The sequence below is a fragment of the Branchiostoma belcheri genome, unplaced genomic scaffold (genome assembly GCF_001625305.1).
Source record: "Branchiostoma belcheri isolate BF01 breed outbred unplaced genomic scaffold, Haploidv18h27 scaffold145, whole genome shotgun sequence".
Lineage (NCBI taxonomy): Eukaryota > Metazoa > Chordata > Leptocardii > Amphioxiformes > Branchiostomatidae > Branchiostoma > Branchiostoma belcheri.
This window is the reverse complement of record NW_017802880.1, coordinates 460338-484301: the sequence shown is the minus strand read 5'-3', so window position 1 is coordinate 484301 and position 23964 is coordinate 460338. Positions and strand designations below refer to the sequence as shown.

Here is a 23964-nt window from a genome sequence, read left to right as displayed (position 1 = left end):
TCAGTGGATTGCTCATTCCTTGACAAAGACTGGAGTTGTACAGTCAAAAATTTGTGTGAGTCCAATTTCTTGTGTTGGAAATTGGAATTTAAACTTGCTTCATAATGATTTCTACCAACACAGATGAACTTTCAAGATAGGATACAGACATGTTTGTTTGTTACAAATAGTCACTCTTCAAAACATGGGTAGCACATGATCTAGTGATGCATACCGGTTCACTGGACTTGGATCCGGACTTGTAAGAATGTTTAGGTTTAAGTAAAAAAAACCTAAAAGTCAAGAACCGAGTCCGGACTTATTATCATAAAAGACCATTTCACATACCCCTTTTCTTTCCAAACCACCTAAAACCTTCCGTAGATTGCAAAATCTTTGTTGCAAAATGAAGAAAACATGGCCATCGGGCATCGTCAAGTATCGGCCTGCATGTTATGTGGCCAAAGTTTCACCCAGACAGCATGGTTGCCAACATGCAATTTTGTATATGCCATGGGTTTAGAACCTATGAACCTAAACCTCTGGACTTGAATCCGGACCTGAACCTGAAATTGGGTTTAGGTATGCATCACTAAGCACATCAGCTGAACAAAACTGATTTCCAAAACCGATTTTCAATGACAGACAAACATACTACAATGTAGGAGATCATAAATAATACTAGTTAAATAAAATTCAATTGTACGAACAAAATTTCATACAAAAGATGATTATAAAAGACCAAAACAGATGCAAAAGACAGGTGAAAAACAATGGGGTAAAAAATTTAACAACAGTATGAAGGAAATCAACTAACCTTCAGCATTAGATCCATGTCCTCTCCGAGTTCAACACTGGAGAACTTGGTGACTGAGAAGTCGTCTATGGCCACATCCATGGCAGCTGCTCAGGCAGAAAATGGTTAATGTTTCAGACACCGTGAAATTAACAACCACTATTGTCAGGACCTTAAAACACATGCACGACTATACCAAGAATGTACTAAGTTTGTGATTGTGTGATAATACCATGGTGTACATGTATGTGCATGTAACCAAGCCCTGTATATGTGGTCTCATACACTGTACACCCAATGACAATAAATCACGTCAAGTACAATGTAAGTCTATTTAGGTTTACTTTGGGAAATAAACTGTACCAGAGTAGAGATTTTCTGTCTGTATTAATTAGTTGGTACATGTAAATCCCACTTTTAGTGAAGTGTGCCCTGTGTATTCTAACTCTAGGTTAGCTATAATCATGCCCATAGCGCTAGCCAGGGTTGTTCGGACGAACCCCCCAACAAGGCTCAAAGGTCCACTTTTTGGTTCACTTTTTATCTAAAGGTCCAAGATTTCTCTTTAGATGGACTGATTCGTGTCACCAGCTGGAATCGGAGAAAAACTGCCTACTTTGTCATTAAATAGGAAGTTATCTCTGATTTTCCCTTTGAAATCCTCTCAAAATCGCAGGAAATGCCATTTCAGAAGGTTCATTTTTCAAAAGTTTACGGGGGTAAAAGTTCCCAGGTAAAACTTGGAGTGGATGCCTATAAAGAACAGTGATATACATTGTATGTTAGGTAAGTCTGCATGGTAGTGGTTGCCTGGCATGAGATGTCAAAAGTAGCCATCACCAGACTTTTAATACCCAACATTTTTTGTCATGGGGAAATACCACTTCTCACGCTGTGGCAAAGATTGTCAGAAGCAACACAGAATCCCCCACCTGGACAGTTCCTGAAGTTCACGACCACAGCCTGGATGTTGTTGGTCTCGTCACGCTCGCCCACCTGCCCGATCTTCCCGTCGTACGCGCCCTCGCTCCTCGTGTCAATGATCGCAGCGAAGAAGGCTGGATCCGTGTTGTGACAGTACCTCCTGATGACGTCCACATCAAAGACCAGGTCATCAGATCCAAGATGCAGTGTTCCTGCAACAGAAAAAGCAAATTTAACAAGTAAAAGCTGAGATTTTATACCTCCGGGCTTTTAAGTGTATATTTTTATATGTAATTTGTTATGTATAGTTGATGGTGTTGAATTTTATGTATTAGAGAAGATGCATGTGCACAACAACAATCATTGCGCGCCGCAGGACTAGGGATTTAAACAAAGAATTTATTGAGACCGGACACCCCTCTTTGCGAGTGGTCATATACGTGGACCAGACCAAAAATAGCTTGAACACGCCAAAGGTCAATGGTCGCGACCATTTTCACGCTCAAAGGGGTGTTCTGGGGCCACCAAAAGGCACCATTTTCACGCCCAAAAACATACAATAAAAACAAAAGAACGTGCATCATCTACAGCCCAATAGCAAAACATACACCAAGTCCCGAAAAAATCCGTCCACCCAAACGTGAGAAACAGCTGCAAACATGAAAATCTAATTCTCTCACAAAACCCTTTTGCGGAAGGATGTCTCCTCCCCCTGAGGTAAAAATGAAAAGGGATATTAACTAGAAAGGTAACATCTGCAATAATTTGAAAGCAAATGCATATCATGTTTACTGTTGCATAATCTGCTCTGTCAATTCCTACTCAGACACATTCATATATTATATGGTGACAGGAGTCTAAATCCCTCCTGCTATAAAATTGCAACACCATGTAACCCAACACTAGTTACCATGGTGATAGAATGACTGGCCCAGGTCATTGACCTTTTGTGTTTGGAGAAGAGGAAACTGAGCAAAAACAAGATATATTATTACGTTTTGCTTCTGTAAACATAATAAACTTTCAGAAAAAAATCCATATACAGGGGTCAAAATGATTTTTTCTGCATACCTGCTCTCATGGTGCAGGTAAGATGAAGGTAGAAATGAGAAATACCTGCTCAGCCCCAATTTTTTTGGCACTAAATGCAAGTGGTACATTTTCATACATGCACATGGAAGCAAAAATTACAGCAGTTCAGTCAAAGGTCTGAATTGAAATTCTAATCTACACGTCATACCTGGGCCACAATACATTCACCCGTGTGATAACTAGCGGTATGGCCCGGAGTTCTTAAAGCGTACAACCCGGGTTCCAAATGGTCCATAGAATAATTAGAATGCCTTTCACGCACACTGAGTGCGCTGCTTTCAAAACTTTGAACATCAAATTCAGATGTTGGAATTGATGCCGTTACATTTTTTCATCACATTTTGCATTGTTTTCGAAGGTGGGTATGACAAACTTAATAGATAAAAATACAATACGGTGTATTCTGCATCACCCTTGGTCCCAGCCCTCCCGCGGATCGGATCTCCCTCCGGTCTTTGAGCAATCCGACCTGTGGTCGGGCTGGTACACCTCGGGCGATACGGAATACACCGTAAAGTAGTGATGCATACCTAAACCCAATTTTAGGTTCAGGTCCGGATTCAAGTCCAGAGGTTTAGGTTCAGTTCCAGACTTGCAATGTTGTCTGGGTGAAACTTTGTCTACATAACATGGAGGCCGGTACTTGACGATGCCCAATGGCAATGTTTTCTTCATTTTGTAGCAAAGATTTTACAATCTACGGAAGGTTTAAGGTGGTTTGGAAAGAAAAGGGGTATGTGAAATGGTCTTTTATGGTAATAAGTCCGGTTCTTGACTTTTAGGTTTTTTTGGACTTGAACCTAAACATTCTTACAAGTCTGGATCCAAGTCCAGTGAACCGCCTGAGCATCACTACCGTGTGGTATTCTATGTGTCAGTTTACCAGAAAACATCATTTCTTCTCTCAGTTGGTTCAGGGCATCCTCTGATGGCATGTACGGGATCAGAGTGTCATCAGTCGTGATCTCCTTGTTTGCTGTGTGGATAAAGGACAATAAAACATTTACACTGTGGAACTGTCATTGCTGCTGGGTGTACCTTTATACATTTACCAAGCAAAGTAGCTGTCTTCTTCTACGTAATGTATACAATCATGTACCTCCTTAACCGCTTAGTCCTTGCTTCAAGGATGTATGTACTAGAGAAAATCGACAAAAGACTTGCTGAAGTCTCAAAGTGCTAGTTCATATACATCCTTAAAATTTAAGGCATCCAATGCGATTTCAGAGCAGCAAAACTGGAAATATTCTGAATCCTGGCAATCTTTATGATATTGACACATACTGCTTCCGTCACATTTATTAGCACATTTTAATCAGTATTTCATATTTTGGGGATTTATAACTGCAGAAACAAGCCCCAAGATGAGTCCTTTATTTTATGGGTGGTACCCTAAAAATCATCCCAGGGCAATTCCAGCAGCCATTTTCTGTCAGAATTTTGGGTATTGCTCTTTTAGGGTCAATATACATTGGGATAGTGTGGTTTCAACTCAGTATGTGGATAAGTGACAAGACTATTGATTTTGAAAAATCGGGTTTCCAAGCCCTAAAAACTGCATTGGAGCCTTTAAAGGAGTACTAACCTCCAGAAGGAAGTGCTATTTTTCGATACATCATGCTGCGATGAATACATAACTAGCCGACTTTTTACATAATTTCGCTTGTACGACTTGCGCGGCGCATGTTTGTAAAGCGATATCAATATCAAATTTCCCCATGCTGAACCACAATTGATACATCCGGGAACTCTGGCTTACGCAATACTCATACACTTCAGGTCAACATTAACATTTTTCGCCGAAAATGGTAGGAGACAAGCACATTAACAAGCTGATTATTGAGAAATTACTTGCTTTACTTTGCTTGACCTGTGGTTTGAATACTATTATATGAGGATGTCTAATGCAGTGAGCGCCAGTTTCATCCTGCGTGTTTTGATTTTCTCAACTTATTTGCATGTAAGTATTAATTGAACAAATAATTAGATTACGCCACTTATGGAAAAGATAATTAGATTACGCCGTTGTTTTCATCGTCTATATTTCGGCATAAATAAGGGGCGATAAGGACATCAAGAAAGGCAATGGTTTGTAAGATACCAAATAACACAAAACGGTAGGAATTTTTCTTATCGCCCCTGAAATAAAGTCTGTAACGTAACTTTTTGTTTAAAACATAGACACCAATGGGGTAGCGTGGTGTATTCTGGGATAGTTTTGAGGGTATTTGGAGAGTTTGTCCTGGATTCGATGCGTTTTAAGACTTGAGCGCAAAATGGGCATTTAATTGTATACTGTAAAGTAATATGCATTTTTCACTTCCTAAAATTAATGCCTGTCGGAATATAGCAACCCCTTCTGGAGGTTAGTACTCCTTTAAGGCTAATTTTAAGAAATTTTACCAGAATAATGTTGTTGGTACCTGAAACATACAGCTGGAATTCAAAATGGCTGCCATCTTTGTCCTCCGGGATCTGAAAGAAGCCGTCCACGTTGTTGAGGACGACCGTGACGTCCAGTCGGAAGTCGACGACCGCCGCGCCCTCGGACATGTCCACAATCTCGTCCTGGGACATCAGCTGGAGGCTAGGCAGCAGGTCAATGAACTCTGGACAAGCAGAGAGGAGGTTTAATGATCATGAAAGTTCATCTGTGTTGGTAGTTACATGTTTAAAGTTAAAACTTTCGGTCCAACACAAAAATTCTCTCACCTAGAGCTTTCGACTAGTCACTCTGGTCTTCCTCAGTAGACTGACCCAGTGAGGCTTGTCACGTGACTTCTTTGAAGTGTGACGTCAACACTGGGTCAAAAGTATCTTGTAGACGATGTCGGCCCCCGTCACGGTTCAATGACAGCTGGTCTACCAGATACCTTTGACCCAGTGTTGACGTCACACTTCAAAGAACTACATGACATGTCACTGGGTCAGTCTACTGACTCAGAGGAAGACCAGAGTGACTGGTCTAAAGCTCTAAGTGAGAGAACTTTTTGTGTTGGACCAAAAGTTTTAACTTTAAACAGAGAGGAGGTTGTTTCACGATGGTGGCAAGAATGTCTAACCTGTGGTTACGGTTGTCGACTTACATGATTGTAGAATCTAAAGGTTCTGAGTTTGAATCCCTGGCATACACCAGTGTTGAACCTTCAAGGAAGGCACTTAATAAACACTAAGACTTAGTCTTATTTTCTCACTTTCCCTCTTGACTCACATAACAGAAAACAGACTTTTGCTTCCCTCTCCTTGGTGCTGAACATGCCATCCATGTTGCAAAACATTAGCCTGGTATCTAAATCTATATTAGCTGCGGAGTGTCTTTCATTCTCTCTGCAAATAGCCTGTTTTAACCTATTTCTATGCCAAGTCTCCTCCTTGCAAATAGATGACAAAGCAACTAAAACACATTCAGGTTTTTATAGCAAGCTGCTAAAACATCACTGTCACATCATTTTACCAAAGAAACTGTTCAAATGCTACCAGAGCATATTGAATCCCTTGCAGGCCCCAGTGTTGTAGAAAGGCACTTAAACACTTAGTCTTATTTTCTCACTTCCCCTCTTGACTTGAAAAATGTAAAAATGTGAAAAAAAAATCAGTTTCTATCTACAGGGACGTCCTCTTTGGTAGGACTTAAAGAGAGTCAAGACACCTCAATCACATCAAAGATCCCACCACACTTATCAAAAAAGCAGGGGACCTTCCCAATGTGAGCAGTTCAAACCTAATCTGGTCCAAGTTTTAACATCTTGAAAAGCCACAGTCACCTGTTTTGTCAATCCTTCCACAAATGTGATCAATCAATAAAAAAAGGCCCACAAATTACAGAAAACTGGGATCCTTTGTCTTCAAGAAAGAAGTCAAACCCAGTAGTTTCTGTAGTTCTTAATAGTAGTTTCTTTAGTTAGTAGTTATCAATAGGTCTATATGACTGTTTTTTATACCAAATGTTTCTTCTGTTCCTGCAATTAGCCCTCGGACATGAATTTGCAATAAAACTACTAAGGCCATGTTGATTTGATTATATGGATGACATACGCGCGCGCATGAATTTTCGGCCGTTTACAAAAAAAAAAAGTTTTCAACCATACTGTAAATCGTACAAAACAGTTGCAAAATGAGCAAAAATATACCATAAGTTACAAAAAAATTAATAAAAACTATACCAATGTCGTAGAATGCCAAAATCAAACGAAAAAAGACGAAATTGTAAAGAAATGAACTTGAAGACTAGATTATTCGCCAAACCATGTTCTGTGCCATTTGCTCAACCCTCATGACCACGTAGATTTCATAATGAAAAAAACTTTTTTTTTTGCAAAACTTTTTTTTTATTCGCACGCTCGCATCAGTTTTGGGGCTCACGGAGGATGTCATCCATATAATCAAATCAACATGGCCTAATCAATAAAAAAAGATGTATCTTACTTGCGTCGTCACAGCTGACAGTCAAGGGGATGCTGTAAATGCTGTTTTCCGCTGACAGGTCCAGTAAGTACTGAGCGTTGGTGCTGTCCCCCTGCTGTACCCCCAGCGTGGCGTACTGGTACTTGTTACAGGCGTCCGCTCCATCGTCATTATACCGCACCCAACCGGCCAATCGGAACCTTCTGCTTCCCACTGTAGAGAAGACGTGATATTCATCGCTATCAATACATACTGTAAATTTTAAGGGGGCCTGCATGGGGGGGTCCCGACAACGCTCTACGCTACATTTTGAGAGCTGGCTACGTATTACACTGAATCAGGAAACCTCTCGATTATGCTTTACGTTAAATTCTGGCTACAATGCAATACGTAGAATTAAAACGGCGAATATGCTCTACGCAGAATGCACCAACGTCTACCTTGAATTAGAGAGGTCCGTCTACGCTCTACGTATAATTAAAACAGCCGATTATGCTCTACGGACAAGGGCATGCGGGCCCCCCTTTAAATGTTCCTGGCGGTTTTATGCACTGTTTTTTCAGATTCATTGTATCTTTCTCTCAAATTTACAGTACACAAACCATATAAGCCATTTATGAATCACAAATACGATCATTATGGTAAGACGTTCTGCAAATTTGGAAGTGCTTATTTTTATGCACAATGTATAACAGGTAATTTGCTGATGCAGTACGTTCTGCTGACATGCTGACGTTACAAGTCAATAATTTTGTCACGAGGGAAGAGGTAGGGGTCAGAAAAATACTGTTGGTATATCAACAAGATAAAGTTTACAGTTACTTAATATCTGATTCATCAAATTCCTGCTGATTTAAAAACAGTTTCTACATAATTTTACATGGCGCGAAATACACAAGAGTGACATCTGGTATGTGGTTTGTGTCCATTTGTTTTGGTCTTTTCTCACTTTTGTTACTTGCTAAGGCTACACCAATTTAATTTGTTGGTTCTTGGATTTGCCTCAGTCTTCATTTTTTTCTGATTTGCAAAGAAAAAAAGATTTTGGTTCTGAGTCAACTCAAAAATGCTCATATTTTGCCCCCAATAGTTGAGGAAAGTCCTTTTCTTCCTAGTTGTTACAGTTTTTCCATCTATCAGAGTAGTGGTTTGATTATGAGCTCAAAATTCATTGTAATTTTAACCCTACTTTTTGTGATGACTTTATGGCTCCTATCACAGCATTTGGGGCTAGAATAGGATGCGTAGGCCTGTTTTTATTTTATTTTTTTCGCCTTGTCACTTCATATTTCTTATGAAAAATCCGAGAACCAACAAATTAAATTGGTGTGGCCTATATATGTGTAAATTGACTGTTTACCAGTATCATAGCCCAATGTAAGAGGAGGCGACACTTCCCAAGATTGGTCCACTTCTCCTCCTGTTAGGTCCACCATTCGTGTGCCTAGTATGTCCTCTGAGAACTGTGTGAGCAGATACGTTAGACAAGATAAGAAACAAAACAACAATGTGGGGTCGTGTGGCACAGTCAGTAGCGCATTTGGCTCACACCAAAGAGGTTGCGGATTCAAACCCTGCCCATGTCACCGATCTTGTGCCCTTGGGAAAGGCACTTTAATTTTTCTTTACACGACTTTTTTCACTTCACTCAGGTGGAAATGAGTACTTAACTTCGGTTAGGGATGTCCCTCGGATAGGACGTTAAATGGAGATCCCGTGTTTGGGAGAGCCACACCCCACGCATGTTAAAGAACTCACCGCACTTATCGAAAAGAGTACAGGGTATTCCCTGTGTGAGTGGTTCAAACCTTACAGTCCGGTCTTACGCAGCTTGCACTTACACGTGCAAAACTGGAGGTGTGTTATGGCTATAAAGGCTGTTTATCAGTTATGCAAAACAAACACGTCCCAATACTCCGAGAAAGATGTGAACTTGCAGCTGTCAAGCTGCTCAAGCGTATGCTCAGCCCTGACCACCCACTACATGATTTGGTACCAGGAGCCAGGTCGGACAGCACAGGGAGGTGTTTGAGGAACTCTAGGGGAATCACGGTGCCGAAGGCACGGACAAACAGACTGTACAACTCGTTCCTCCACTGCACAATCAGACTGTACAATAGCGAAATGCAGACCTAGTGTTCTTTGGTTTCATGTCCCACTCTTGTATGTAATTGTCTTGTGCGTTTCTTATACTTAATAATATGTAAAGTCCAGTACTATGTACCCCTGCTATGTTGACTATTCTTAATAAAATTGAAAATTGAAACAAATAAAACTCTGAACTCACTGTGAGGACAAACTTGATGTTGTCCTTCCCCTCCTGAGAGGAGTCGGGTACGCGGGAACAGAAGGATCCTCCCATACAGTCCACGGTGACCTCCAAGACCACGTAGGTCGTAATGTCCCGCGGGACGGGGGTCTGGAGCGGCGTGAAGGTGACATCACGCAATCCCAGCATGTCTGTGTGGATATATCACATAATCACAGTGTCACACTCATTAATTTCAAATACATTGTACACTTAAAGACATCCAATGCGATTTCAGAGCAGCAAAACTGGAAATAATCTGAATAATCTTAATGATATTGACACATACACTGTACTGCTTCACATTAGCACATTTCAATCAGTATTTCATACTTCGGGTACTTAAAACTGCAGAAACAAGGCCCAAGATGAGTTATATTCTGGGTGGTACCCTGAAAATCAGCCCAGGGCCATTCCAGTAACCATTTTCTGTCAGAATTTTGGGAATTTTTGATCCACGAGGGTCAATATACATTGGGATAGTGTGGTTTCAACTCAGTAGGTAGATAAATATCAGGTTTCCAATCCCTAAAAACTGCATTGGATGCCTTTAAATGGAAGATGCCCTGACATACATACATGTATACCCAGGCTACCAAAGCTCCATGACACAAGAACTCGTAAGTACGTACAGTTCCGATTCATAAATTCCACAAAAGACAGTATTTGCCGGCTTGTACTATACGTCGCTATGTAGCAGCCGCAAATTCACCATTATGATACCAGCTTTGTATTCCTTATACTAGTAATAGTTTAGTAGCATTTTTATTTTTGGCCGGATTTTTTTCCCGCCCGCCCGCGCACTACGTGTAGTTTGGGGGTCTTCTGAGGATGTCATCCATAAAATTAAGTCGGTCTGGCCTTACCTCCACTGCACTTGAACAAGTACTCAGCGACGGCGACGTTGTTTTCCTCGTCAGTTTCGTCATAGACGTTGCCTGGGTCCAGCTGAACGATGAAGTACGACCAGCCGCAGAACGGCCTAGTTTCCGGCCCCGATAGGATCCGCAGGTCAGGTTGGTTGTTCACTGCTGTGCTGAAGTCAACCTAAGGCCACACCAATTTAATTTTTTGGTTAACGGATTCGCCCGCTTCATTTTTTTCTGATTTGCAAATAAAAATAAAAATTCAGAATCAACTGCAAAATGCTAATATTTTGTCCTGAACAGTTGAAAACAGTCCTTTTTATCCTAGTTGTTACAGTTATTCCATCTTTCATTGGAGTGGTATCATTAAAAGTTCAAAATTCATTGTTTAAATTTTGAACCAGCCTGGTGTGTTGACTTCATGGCTCCTATCGTACCATTTTGGGCCATAATATGATGCCTAGGGCTTTTTTTTATTTTTTTGCCCACCCGCTCCATTATTTTTCTAGAAAAATCCGTTAACCAAGAAATTAAATTGGTGTGGCCTAAAATGCAGATTATGAAGCAAGTTTAAACTCATTTTTCCAACACAACAAATTGAAAATTTTTGACTGAACAACTCCCGGACCAGTGTTTGCCAAGGAATGTGCAATTCTCCGCTTCCATGACGTCACACAGATAACACACGTGATTAGTTAGATAGGTTGCAGAAAGTCTATCACGGAAGCGGTGGATTGCTCATTCCTTGACAAAGACTGGAGTTGTACAGTCGAAAATTTGGGTGAGTCGTGTTGAAAATTACAGTTTAAACTTGCTTCATAATGATTTCTACCAAGTGAACACAGATGAACTTTCAAGCTAAAATGCAGAATATATATAACTCCTCAATTGTCCTCTTTCAAATATTTTTTTTAAACAATTGTCCCTGCAGTTTGAGAAAAAGCATCTACAATTTAGGTGGCCCAAAATTCTCTCACTTCTTTCTGAGCACTGGAGGCATCTACTACCCAAACATTGTAACCATGTCTAGATCATAAGATACTAAAAACTAGTTCTGCTGCAGTACTATGACATGCTATGCATTGGCCAAATATGTAAGACCACTGAATGTCCAATGCAGAATAGAAGATATGAAAAAAAAGGTTGCTCTGCTGCAGTAATAAGAAAGGCCACCAGGAGGCTCTTCAGCAACCTTCACCTTTATTTACACATACATGATTGTACAACTGTACATGTACACCAAATATCATCACAATCTACTTACTAGGCAAAAGCAGCATGCAGCAACACAAAGTTACGCCAAAAAACAGTTACTCAAGCAACTGGATGTGATTTTGAAAACGTCAGACGTTTCAGCTAGTATCCACTAGCTTTCGTCAGTGACTGAGAGACCAGAGGGGAAAGCAGATTTATAAGCACAAACTATTGATTGATATGCAAATAAAGTGACGATAAATTTTTGGAAGTCGAAAATGGAGCAAAAGTCAGACAAGTCAAGACAAGATAATGCAAATTAGTCAGAAAGCTCCTGTTATACAGAACAGGAGCTTAAGTGTTGTCTGTCCTCGGGGCTGGGAGTGCCAAATCCCAAGTGCCGGAAAGATCGACCCATAGCCCCCCTTCCCTGTTGAGGGTGGGGTTGTACATTCTTTCATATATTGCCTCTTTAACACCCCGTTCCCACCAGCGTGTTTCGTGGTCTAAGATATCCGTGGACTCAAATTTGAAAGAGTGACCCTGGTTGTGTTGTAGGTGGTGGAACACAAAGTTAACATAAAAAAATGAAGTTTTTGCCAGTTCTGTTGACAGACCTGTGCTGAGTGGTAGATATCAGTCTCCAGTGGGTGGGGGGAACTTTCTTCAGCTGGGTACTCCACTAACATCTTGTCATGTTCATCCAGCTGGCCATCTCGTGACAGGAACAACTTCATCTTCAGTGTGTCTCCCACTGAAAAACATGATGACACATTAAGTGAAGAGACTCTTTTTACACAACCAAGACTTAAGTCTTTTATTCAGCCAACGTTTCGGTGACCGTCTGTCACCTTCCTCAGGGCAATTCTGACTGGCTCACAATGCTTTTGTTGGTTGGCTGTAGCCTATGTGGTGAAGTCATATTGTTTTTCCTCACGTTTCTCCTCCTTCTCCTTCTTCTCCTGCCTTTTCTTTAAACTGATTCAACTCCTTCATTTTGGGGCCAAATAACATGAAATTTGGTATGACGGTAGAATGGGCAAATACCCCAAGGCCTTTTTTTTCCATTTTCGTGATACAGGCATTTAGAATGGTTTTATTTGAGCTTTTTGGCTGTGTTTAGAAAATGTACTATAGCAGTGTGTTACCATATTTGGGCATGAGTCATCAGAATGGCATGCAGAGCAAGCAACCAATAGGCATGCAGCTTTCCTCTATTCTTCTTGCTGATTGGCTGTTCGGTTTTGATTGGGTTAACTCAATTAACACCTGTACTTAGCCATGCCATATTGACAGTATGAACTGCATTCATTGACAAGTGTTTTGGTAGGTATGTCAAGCTTACCTGCTCCAGCATTGGAATGCGGGGCATAAACGCTTCTTTCTATCATTAAAATCAACAGTTTGCATTATGCAATTAAAAATCCTAACCATTAATGTAGGGGATAGCTATCCAACTGTTGTCACTTCATACTATAGTTATATCAATGTAAAGAATTGTTGCCTGTTTTCCCTTGTATTTCTCCTTCTTTCCCTGCCAAGTCGTGAAATGTGGTGAAGCCATGCTGAATTTGCTCCAAAGCAAATGTCGGCCTTTCTAGTGTTAGGAACTAAATCAGTGACATAAATGCATCACAAAGCTATGATGTCTGAGTTTGTTCGTTTGTTTGTTTGTTTGTTTTTATTAGACCTCCATTAGTGTTCAACTGACCACTATTCTTCCTGGAGTCCACACAAAATTCAAAATTATAACAACAGAAATGTACAGAATTCAACTCAATATTAAGATAAATTAAATAATTTAAAATAATCAACATAATTAAGTAACATAAGCTGAGTTCGAATCAGAGTGATCACTGACATTATAAAAGTAACATAATTAAGTAACATAAGGTAACTTAAGAAATCAAATTAATAATCAGTTAATGTAGTCAACTATGAAACAAATTAACAACAAAAATCTCTTGATTAAACAAATTGATAATGCAACTCAAACCAGAGAGGGAGAGGTCGGAGGTCAGAATGAGAATAAATTATAGTGGTAACTCAACATACAGTAAACTGAGGTGGTAACTCAAAATACAGTAAACTGAGGTGGTAACTCAAAATACGGTAAACTGAGGTGGTAACTCAAAACACAGTAAACTGAGTCATACCTACCCACAGTTTTTGCTCCCTCCAAAGCCACATCAATGACAAGGTCAAAGGCCACGTCCCTTTCGATGTACTCTGCGTTCTTGGCACCCCTCCCCGGAACCTTCCACTCTTTCACACTGATGTCAACATTATCTGCAGATTAAACAAAGGAAAGTTTCAAAGATGAAGTCAGATTAAAAATTCGAGGGATAGCAAATTAAAACGTGAAGTCAGATTTAAGTTCATAACAAGCAAGAAGTAATATCATACAGCGCAGTATATTCTAATCTGGAACTTAAATATCGTAGGATACAACAAACACAACAAAGAAAAGGAGGGCATTGCAAAAATCAACTAAGTGTCCTGAAGACAGACCTCAAAAATATTTTAGATGTTGTTCCAAACATTCTTCAGGCTAATACATGTACATGTATATTAAACCATTTAAGTTTGATAGAAAAGTTTCAAAAGTGCAGCATTTCACAGCAGCATGTGTTTCAGCACTAAGGACAGCATTGTAGAAATCAACTAAGTGTCCTAAAGACAGACCTCAAAAAATATTTTAGATGTTGTTCCAAACATTCTTGAGGCTAATATAAGCATTTGAGGTTGGTAGAAAAGATTTAAAAGTGCAGCATTTCACTGCAACAGGTGTTTCAGCACTAAGGACAGCATTGCAGAAATCAACTAAGTGTCCTGAAGACAGACCTCCAAAAATATTTGAGATGTTGCTCCAAACATTCGTCAGCATTACAAGCATTTGAGGTTGGTAGAAATTAAAGTTTTAAAAGTGCAGCATTTCACAGCATCAGGTGTTTCAGCACTAAGGACAGCATGAGTAGATTTGATAACTGTACCGTGTGAGCACTCCACAGTCAGGCTGTGCACTGCCATGTCATTTGCGGGAAACTGGTCCACAAAGTCCAACCTAGTCAGCACAGGAAAATAGGAAAAATGATGAACTTGTACCTGTTAAATGGCATTGTACAATGTATATAGTGTTGGGAGGACAACTTGTAAAGGTGTCAATGTACCTGTTTTGTCCTCCCTTCCACTTGTATACTTGTACTTGTGGTAAACTCAAACAAAACTTGAGGTGGAAATAAAACACTAGACATGAATTAAGCTGTTTATTAAAAATTAATGTAGTTTGGACAAGAACTGTTTACAAGTCATGTGACTTCACCTCATGCATGCACAGTTGGAACCCTGAACATCCATGCTTCTAAACTTTTGAGGCCTGAGTGATCAAAAAGAAACAATTTTACTGACTTGTAAACGGTTCCTGTCCAAACTACATTAATAAACAGCTTAATTCATGTCTAGTGTTTTATTTCCACCTCTAGTGCCCTCAATTTGACATGTTACATTTGTACGTTATGTTAAGTTTAACGTTTTACTATAATTTTAAAACTCCCCGACCTGGCTGGTGACACATGGACGAGAAGTTTACTCCTCCTGCCACAGTTGTCCTGAGGCAGAGTGAAGTACATGGTGGTCTGCTTGATGTGAGCCTTCTGCTGGGGCAGCAGCACTTTCCTCATCTCTTGAAGGTCGGAGGAGGAGTACATCAGGAACAAGGGCATCTCAATGTCATCCTCGCTCAGGCTGCTGTCATTGGACAGGTAGAACTGGAGGATTGTGGGAAAATTTGTCAGACAGCTGATAGCTGCAGCAAAAAACTCCTCCTTGTCCCCCCAATGACCTGGTCAGTAAAGCCTTGGTCACAACCCGCCGTACATGCTTTTTGTTTGTACGTTTTTTTTAGGCTACGTCTGCTACATTTTTTCTGAAAACGTGGGGAAGGAGTGGCGTCGAAGCACGTCACTTGCACAGTTGTGCAAGGTGTAAGGGTGTGGTCTGCATGCCACGTCTGGCCGTGAGCGGTTGCGTGCATCGTTCGTTGCGCAAGTGGTAAGTGAGTTGTACGTGCTTACAACGTATGATCTCTGTGCGATTGCAACTTTACGGCAAGGACGTGCTTCTTCTGTACAGCACGTACGTTGCCCGTACTCGCACGCACGGGTGGTGAATCCGCAGACCGCACGTAGAAAAAGTTTTACATGCACTTAAAGTTCTACGACGTGTCTGCGTGCTCCAAAATCCGTAGGATTCCGTACGGAGGCGGTACTCACCACGCACGGATTCCCTACATTTGCCCACGTTTTTGCACGTAGACAGCACGCAGATGCACGTACGGCAGGTAGTGACCAAGGCTTAAAGGGACTAGGTGGGTGGGTGGGTAGGTATATCAGACAGGTTCTGTAAAAGTCATCTCCAATCAATTACCAAAGGAAACTTCATTGTCGATAATATATGGGCAAACTACAAAGAATAACGAGAGTATTAGGCCAAGAACTCTTATACATGTATATGAGGACTCAAATTTTCATGATTTGATGCAAATTTCCAGGTACATGTATTTCCTGAAGGAAGAACTACAATTGGCAGTCCCACTAGTCTAGTCAGATTAGCTTGTGGTTCCTGACAGATACAAATTTATTTAACTGACAGCTGGACTGGCTTATAAGTCCTGAAAGTCCATTAAGCCTCGGTCACAACTCGCCGTACGTGCATCTGCGTGCTGTCTACGTGCAAAAACGTGGGCAAACGTAGGGCATCCGTGCGTGGTGAGTACCGCCCCCGTACGGAATCCTACGGATTTGGGAGCACGCAGACACACCGTAGAACTTTAAGTGCATATAAATCTTTTTCTACGTGCGGTCTGCGGATTCACCATCCGTACGTGCCCCGTACGTACCGTACGTAAGAAGCATGTATGAGTACGGCCTCCTTACGGTAAAGTTGCAATTGCACAGAGATCGTACGTTGTAAGCACGTATACGTACAACTCACTTACCACTTACGCAAGGAATGATGCACGCAACCGCTCACGGCCAGACTTGGCGTGCAGACCACACTCTTACACCTTGCGCAACCGTGCAAGTGACATGCGTCGACGCCACTCCTTCCTGTAGCAGACGTGGCCTCCCAATAAAACGTACAGACAAAAAGCACGCACCGCAGGTTGTGACCAAGGCTTTACATGTACATTTGTACATCTTGAGTAATTGTCATTCCTATAGCTACATTGTATTTCTTTCCTGTAGCTACGCAAAGAAACATGCAATGATGTTGAAGAATGAATAATAACAAATTTAATGTTATATCTTTTTTCAAATAAAAAAATGGTTAACAAACCTTGAAGTGGAAGTTCTGCTGTCCCTCCTCTGCCTGTGGAATGGTCCTCTGTCCAGTGTTGGTCACTGCTACCTGCATGGTCATCCTGACTGGGACGTCTGACCACAGCTTGGCCTGTGGCATGCTGATGGCCAAGTCTGAAATCTTTAGGACGTCTGAAAAAAAAAAGAATAAAAAAAAGATAAATCTTTCATTATCTTTGGAATTCATGTTGAGAATTTTCGATTTTCAACAAAGCGTGAAGACCCCCACTGGGGGTCATTATGATCTGCTATATAACAGAGAAGTTTGTGACAAAAGATTGGATATGTACCTCTAAGCTGTAAACGGTCAGAGGCATTATGCCATGCTGATATTTTGGTCTCTCATGTTGTTTTGTTGAATAATTATACTCTATTTTGTACAATCATGCTAAATTCATTGAAGAGAGGGATTGGCACAAGAAAAATACATGACGTGTGGTAGAAATAAAAAGACAACAGAAATTTCAGAATTCTTCAAAGTACTTCATGCTATCTTTGGCTTCCTGAATTCCCCCATGTCAACCTCTAATTCTTGCTGGCTCCTGGCCTGAGCCTCCATTGTGCCTATCAATTCTTACCCGATCCACAAACACACACGCATGCTCAGGCCACATCAATTTAATTTCTTGGTTCACGGATTTTTCTAGAAAAATAATGGAGCGGGCGGGCGAAAAAAAAAAATAAATAAAAACAGGCCTAGGCATCCTATTATGGCCCAAAATGGAACGATAGGACCCAATGATGGAGTCAACACACCAGGCTGGTTCAAAATTTTAACAATGAATTTTGAACTTTAAATGATACCATTGCATGGAAAGATGTAATAACTGTAACAACTAGGAAGAAAAGGACTGTTTTCAACTGTTTAGGGCAAAATAGAGCATTTTGCAGTTGATTCTGAATTTTTTTTTGGTTTTTTTTTGCAAATCAGAAAAAAATGGGGCGGGCGAATCCGTTAACCAAGAAATTAAATTGGTGTGGCCTCAGTCCAGAAAAACAGCCACCCAAAACAATCCTTCTGTACCCAGAAGTAATAAAAAAATTATAAAAGTCAGGCCTACCTCTGGGGCATCTGAGGAACACTTTGTTGATCCCATAGTTGTTAGCACTGTCTGTGTTTGATTCAAGGTCGCTCGTCAAGAGCACACCAATGTACACATCACCACAGTACTCCACAAAACCATGCACCGGAATCAGCAACCCTACAAGAGAACAACAGAATGGAACAGATTATCACAAGTTAACATGACAAGAGAACTCCAAGACGAGATCTTAATCGGGTTGAAGAAGAGACAGAATACGTCTCTAAAGCTTCCCAGTGTATCTGAACTTTTGTCGTGTGTTTATGAATCTGTCAAAAGAATGGAACAGTTTTTTTTTTAAATTTCTTTGAACAGTTTTTTATAGGAATGGAATTGAAGTGTGATATTGCCTTTGGTTACGTGTCAAAGTTGATTCAATAGATCTCTGAGACATAAACAAAACAGATCTGAACATGACTAAATATAGTAATGAAGAATGGTCTGGACAAGAATAGTTTGAAAGTTAGAGGGATAAACTAGCTTATTATAACCAGCCGGGACCGAGGGTGATGCGGAATACACCGTGTTGTATTTTATTTATGTCATACCCACCCAAGAAAACACGCCTTTCAATGCAAGATGAGCCAAAAGTTGGTGCCACTGAACCCTAAAATGCAACAACATCAATTCCAACGTCCGGATTCTGTATTCGAATTTTCGAAAGGAGCACGCGCGGTTAGGGCGAAACGCGTTCGAATCGTTTTATGGAAGCCATGGAAGCGTTCGATAATGGGTTCCGGACTGGCCTGGTCCGGAACCCGTTATCGCGGCCCGGGTATGATATAATAAGAAATATACAGCTGTGTACTCACCTACTGGATCGGTGAGTTTAAATTCAGTAGGAGAGGTCATGATCTCCTTGGCTATCTCATCCCGCTGAAGGTAGCTCATGTTGTAAGGAACCTCTTTGTCTACCAACGGGTCTAGAACCTGGGCAACATATCAAGAATTATTGAAGTTAAAACACATCAAATAAATTTTCAAAACTTACTTTTCAGTAATGTTTCTGTTTAACAATTTTTGATAAACTATAACTACATCACGTCGATGAAGGTTAGACATCCAGGTAATACGATATGCCAAAAAACAGTTACTCAAGCAACTGGATATGATTTTGAAAACGTCAGACGTTTCAGCTAGTATCCACTAGCTTTCGTCAGTGACTGAGAGACCAGAGGGGAAATGCAGGTTTATAAGCACAACTATTGATTGATATGCAAATAAAGTGAAGACAAATTTTTGGAAGTCGAAAAAGGAACAAAAGTCAGACAAGTCAAAACAAGAGAATGGAAATTAGTCAGAAAGCTCCTGTTATACAGAACAGGAGCTCAAGTGTTGTCTGTCCTGTAGCAATGAAATTACATGTATAGACTAAGTGCAGGTGAAACTTGCATGCTGCAGGTAATTTTAAATATTGTCTGCTTCAGTTCAACTTTAGGTATGTACAGTTTATACTTAGGCCTAGAAAAAAGGATTAATCATTGATTTCACAAATGAGAGACTCATTTGCATGGATTACATCAGTGATCATATTCTCCAGTAATGTTGGTCATAATTTGAAATAATTATCTTCATTTCTGTTCACCTTCACTTAACTTCCAAACGTGGCAAATATGAAATTCCCAGCAATTACAACTATGAAATTATAGCAATTTCCCATTAATTAATATGCAAATTAAGGCCTTCATTCATATAATCTATATCCTCGGATGTTTCTCTCATTCTCAATTACATGTCACAAGTGTTTCATAGTCCTATTATCGAATGAAGCAGATTTATAGAATTTCCTCATTAATTATGCAAAGTAGTTCCTGATTTGCATAATTGTCATCTGATTATGTGAAGCATCACTTAAGCTACCTTCATACCAAAAAACAATACAATCCATCAACCAGTTCTTGAGTTATCCTTCTTCAAGGATTTTTCAACAAACGCTCCTGCAGTTCCAGAACAAGCCGCTAGGGGACCCAAACGCACGTCACTTCTTCCCTACCCCAAGAGCTATCTACCAACCAAAATTTGTGACCCTAGCATGTCCAGATTGCAGGATATCAAAACCGGAAGTTCTACTGCAGTACCAGCAAAAGCCGCCAGGGGGCCCAAAATCAAATTTTTAGATTTAAATAATTTTTAGGTCTCATCAAGACCTACCCACCTACCAAGTTTCATGACAATGCATACTAGGTTTTTTTAGTTATGCTGTTAAAAGACAAACGGACAAATGCTACACTGAAAACATAACCTTCTTGGCGAAGGTAAAAAAACTATTTTTTGCAGTCCTGTCAACGTTACATACAGTACACAAAATAAAACTATAACTGGCGAGGTTTGACTGTAAAACATACGTCAACCAGTTCTTGAGTTATCCTTCTTCAAGGATTTTTCAACAAACGCTCCTGCAGTTCCAAAACGAGCTGCTAGGGGACCCAAACTCATGTCACTTCTTCCCTACCCCAAGAGCTATCTTCCAACCAAAATTCGCGACTCACCTCATCATGAGATATGTAGAACTTGTAGGTGAAGTGTGGGCTGCCAGCAGTGGAGAAGTTTGCTCCTTGCAGTGCGCTGCCAAACTGAAGTTCTGCCTTCATGGTGAACGGGGCGAACTGCCCCAGGTCCACCACATCCTCACTCCAGAACCTGAACCCCTCGTGCGGCTTGAGATGGAGATCAACTTTGTCTGGAAAAGATGGGGATGATAAGGCCACAGCAAGTAAATTTTACGGATGACATCCTCTGCAGACTCCAAATCAGCACGTCGGCAGAACGCACTGCACCTGCGCGAAACCCGCATAATGTACATGTATTGTACATAGCACTTCGGCAGAATGTCTCATATGGGGTCGTACTAGTGCATATAAGGTTAACATCCCGTCTGTAGTTTCCAAATTTTATGTAGGAAAAGATATCCTTTGCATGCAACAGGCAAAATTCTGATGCAACGTTGACCAAAAATCCACCGAAAATCGTGAAAATACAGGGTTCTGCGCAGGCGCAGTACGTTCTGCCGACGTGCTCTCCAAATCTAATGTGAGCGGGCGAGAGAAAACAAGGCGGGCCAAAAAAAACAAGGTTCCTACATTTTAAAATTTTGACTCAATCATCAAATGGTTTTGATTCAGTGGGAACATCACATATACACAGCCAGCATCACATATCACTGCATCAAAGTAAGAAACAAAACATTAATAAAATCAGAGCCTTTTCTTGTCTCCTCTCTTCATTAAGTTATCTGCCATCCACCTTCCGGCATGGTAACAGACATATTCCCCATTTTCGGCATGTTGACGACCGTCAGAAGGCAACAAAATTTCTTGTTCTTTTTTTCCAAAATCAGGCGAAAATGAATGCATGCGCTGATGTCATCCATGAAAATTACTTGCTGTGGCCTAAATTGATGATGTAAGAGTAATGTTGACTGAAATTTGGGTTCAAATCACTGACAGACCCCTGGGGAAAGGCACTTTTCACAACTTACCTCACTTCACCCAGATGTAAAATACAATGTATGTACATTTGTACCTGACTTCAGTCAGTTAGGCCACACCAATTTAATTTCTTGGTTAACGGATTTTTCTAGAAAAATAATGGAGCGGGCGGGCGAAAAAAAATAAAAATAAAAACAGGCCTATATAGGCATCCTATTATGGCCCAAAATGGTATGATAGGAGCCATGAAGTCAACACACCAGGCTGGTTCAAAATTTAAACAATGTATTTGAACTTTTAATGATACCATAATGATTGCATTGAAAGATGGAATAACTGTAACAACTAGGATGAAAAGGACTGTTTTCAACTGTTCAGGGCAAAATATGAGCATTTTGCAGTTGATTCTGAACTTTTATTTTTATTTACAAATCAGAAAAAAATGAAGCGGGCGAATCTGCTAACCAAGAAATTAAATTGGTGTGGCCTTTGGGTGGTAAAAGATGGTGGAAGGAGAGGGATGGGCTCTGCATTCCAATACCGAGCCCTAGACACAGCCCACTGCCCACTGACCTGAAAAAGGCTATAATCCAGGACTTGTGACATTTACCTACCTTTAATCTATAATATACAGTCATGGTCTATAGCTACTGGGTTGAAAAGTGACATTTGAAAATGGCTATTGGACTACATTTATCTACCTTTAACCTATAATATTCAGTCATGGACTACCGGTTGTTCCAACATTCTATGTCACAGTCATGCTTGGCAAAATTCCATTTTTACCAAGCACGGCACAGTGTGGCGTCTGTGTGGTGTAGTGGATAGAGCAAGTCAAGCAAGGAGACCCAGGTTCAATCCCCAGGGTTGGACCCAGACATGTCTGGGCAGCACCCAGACGTTGTGCCCTTGGGAAAGGCACTTAACACGCATTTCCCCCTCCGAGTTAGAGGGTTCCTGGGCCCTACTAGGGTTTGGGTTGGCGTTAGGAAGAGCATCCAGCCGTAAAAATCCTGCCTCAAAAAAAAGACTTGTACTTGGTGCAAGCACGTCTAACCCCCGGTTGGGGAAAAATGATGTTAAATTCGGTTTAAAAAAAAACGGTCACATACCAAAACTAGACTAGTCTGGAACACATTGATTGCAAAAAAAAGTGACTGTCCCTCAATTTACAATTGCTATATATTAATAATAGCACTCAAGGTTTAGATTGTATTTATTCTTCAATATATGGTCCTACCATGGACTTCTGGCATGCCTCCAGGTTGACAATGACAGAAATGCTTCAGAATCAATTTAAAAGCTAATGGACTGGGCCAAAAGTCTTCTCAATTATATGTCTAGGTGGACTTCTAAGAGCAGTAATTCAAAGTCTGTACTTTTGTGAAGCCTCATTGGCATATTGGACCCAGACCAAAAAACTAGAAAGGCCGACATTTGCTTTGGAGAAAATGTAGTGGATGGCATTTTACGACATGGCAGGGAAAGAAGGAGAAACACAAGGGAAAACAATTCTTTACATTGATTACTATAATATGAAGTGACAACAGTTGGGATAGCTATCCCCTACATTATTGGTTATGATCTTTAATTGCATAATGCAAACTGTTGATTTTTAAGATAAAAAGAAGCGTTTATGCCCCGCATTCCAATGCTGGAGCAGGAAAGCTTGATATACATGTACCTACCAAAACACTTGAATGTCAATAAAGCATGGCTTTGTACAGGTGTTAATTGAGTTAACCCAATCAAATCCCAACAGCCAATCAGCAAGAAGAATAGAGGAAAGCTGCATGCCTATTGGTAGCTTGCTCTGCATGCCACTCTGATGACTCATGCCCAAATATAGTAACACACTGCTATTATTACATTTTCTATAACACAGCCAAAAAGCTCTGAAAGAACCCTGGAAAAATGCCCATCAAAAGAGACTTATTCCTTGACCTAAATGGAGAATTAGGTGCAGAGAGAGTTTCGTTGTGCAAGAATTGCCTGTGATGAAGATGATAAAAAGTCTAGCATGCCATTCTGTCAGCAAAAGAGAAAAAACTTCAGTCAGTCTTTTGCCATCTGGCAACCATTCTGAAAGAAAGCCATGTATAACTTAGTAGTCTGATTGTACACTAAGCATGTGACCTCTTGGATGCCCTCCATTTTTCCCATCTGTGGCCAGACTTGATTTCAGACCTGTATATGTTGGAAAAGCTCCAAGTGTCAAAGAGCTGCAGACTACTGACCTCCTGAGGCCAAACAAGGCCTGTGAAATAATGATTGACTCAAAATGAAGTCAAGAAGTCTAGTACACGCCTTTGAGGCTTGCACAAGGCATTTCCATCTCTTCTGCAAGTGTCCTTCAATTTATTTTATAGACAGTGCAGTGCTTTTGCAGCAACTTAGGCTGTGTTTATGTGAGGTCACCCAAGGCGCTTTACATATGCATGTGGTTTACCCCGAAGCCCGTTTCAAGTGGCTCCATCTGAATCGCGATTTGCTTCTGAACGCAATGTGATTTCAATGTGACTTCGCCTGGT

General features: G+C 40.6%; 1 protein-coding gene across 1 annotated transcript; it reads right to left on the bottom strand.

Moving 5' to 3' along the window:
* Positions 1–1889: 1889 nt before the first annotated feature.
* On the bottom strand, positions 1890–18399 carry LOC109464994. Its single transcript, XM_019762112.1, has 14 exons — positions 18366–18399; positions 17985–18125; positions 16901–17055; positions 15122–15330; positions 14557–14627; positions 13724–13852; positions 12181–12317; positions 10370–10550; positions 9483–9655; positions 8556–8658; positions 7217–7408; positions 5215–5400; positions 3683–3767; positions 1890–1911 (listed from the first exon to the last, which is right to left on the bottom strand). The coding sequence occupies exons 1-14, from the start codon at positions 18397–18399 to the stop codon at positions 1890–1892; spliced, it is 1818 nt and encodes a 605-aa protein (XP_019617671.1).
* Between the last annotated feature and the right edge of the window lie 5565 nt (positions 18400–23964).

Coding starts and splice junctions, on each gene's coding strand:
- LOC109464994 (XM_019762112.1), bottom strand. CDS start 18,399: ATGTCTCAGAGATCTATTGAATCAACTTTGACAC. Junction 18,126..18,365: donor TATTGAATCAACTTTGACAC/GTAACCAAAGGC, acceptor GTTCTCTTGTAG/GGTTGCTGATTCCGGTGCAT. Junction 12,318..13,723: donor GGAGGGAGCAAAAACTGTGG/GTAGGTATGACT, acceptor CATGTTTTTCAG/TGGGAGACACACTGAAGATG.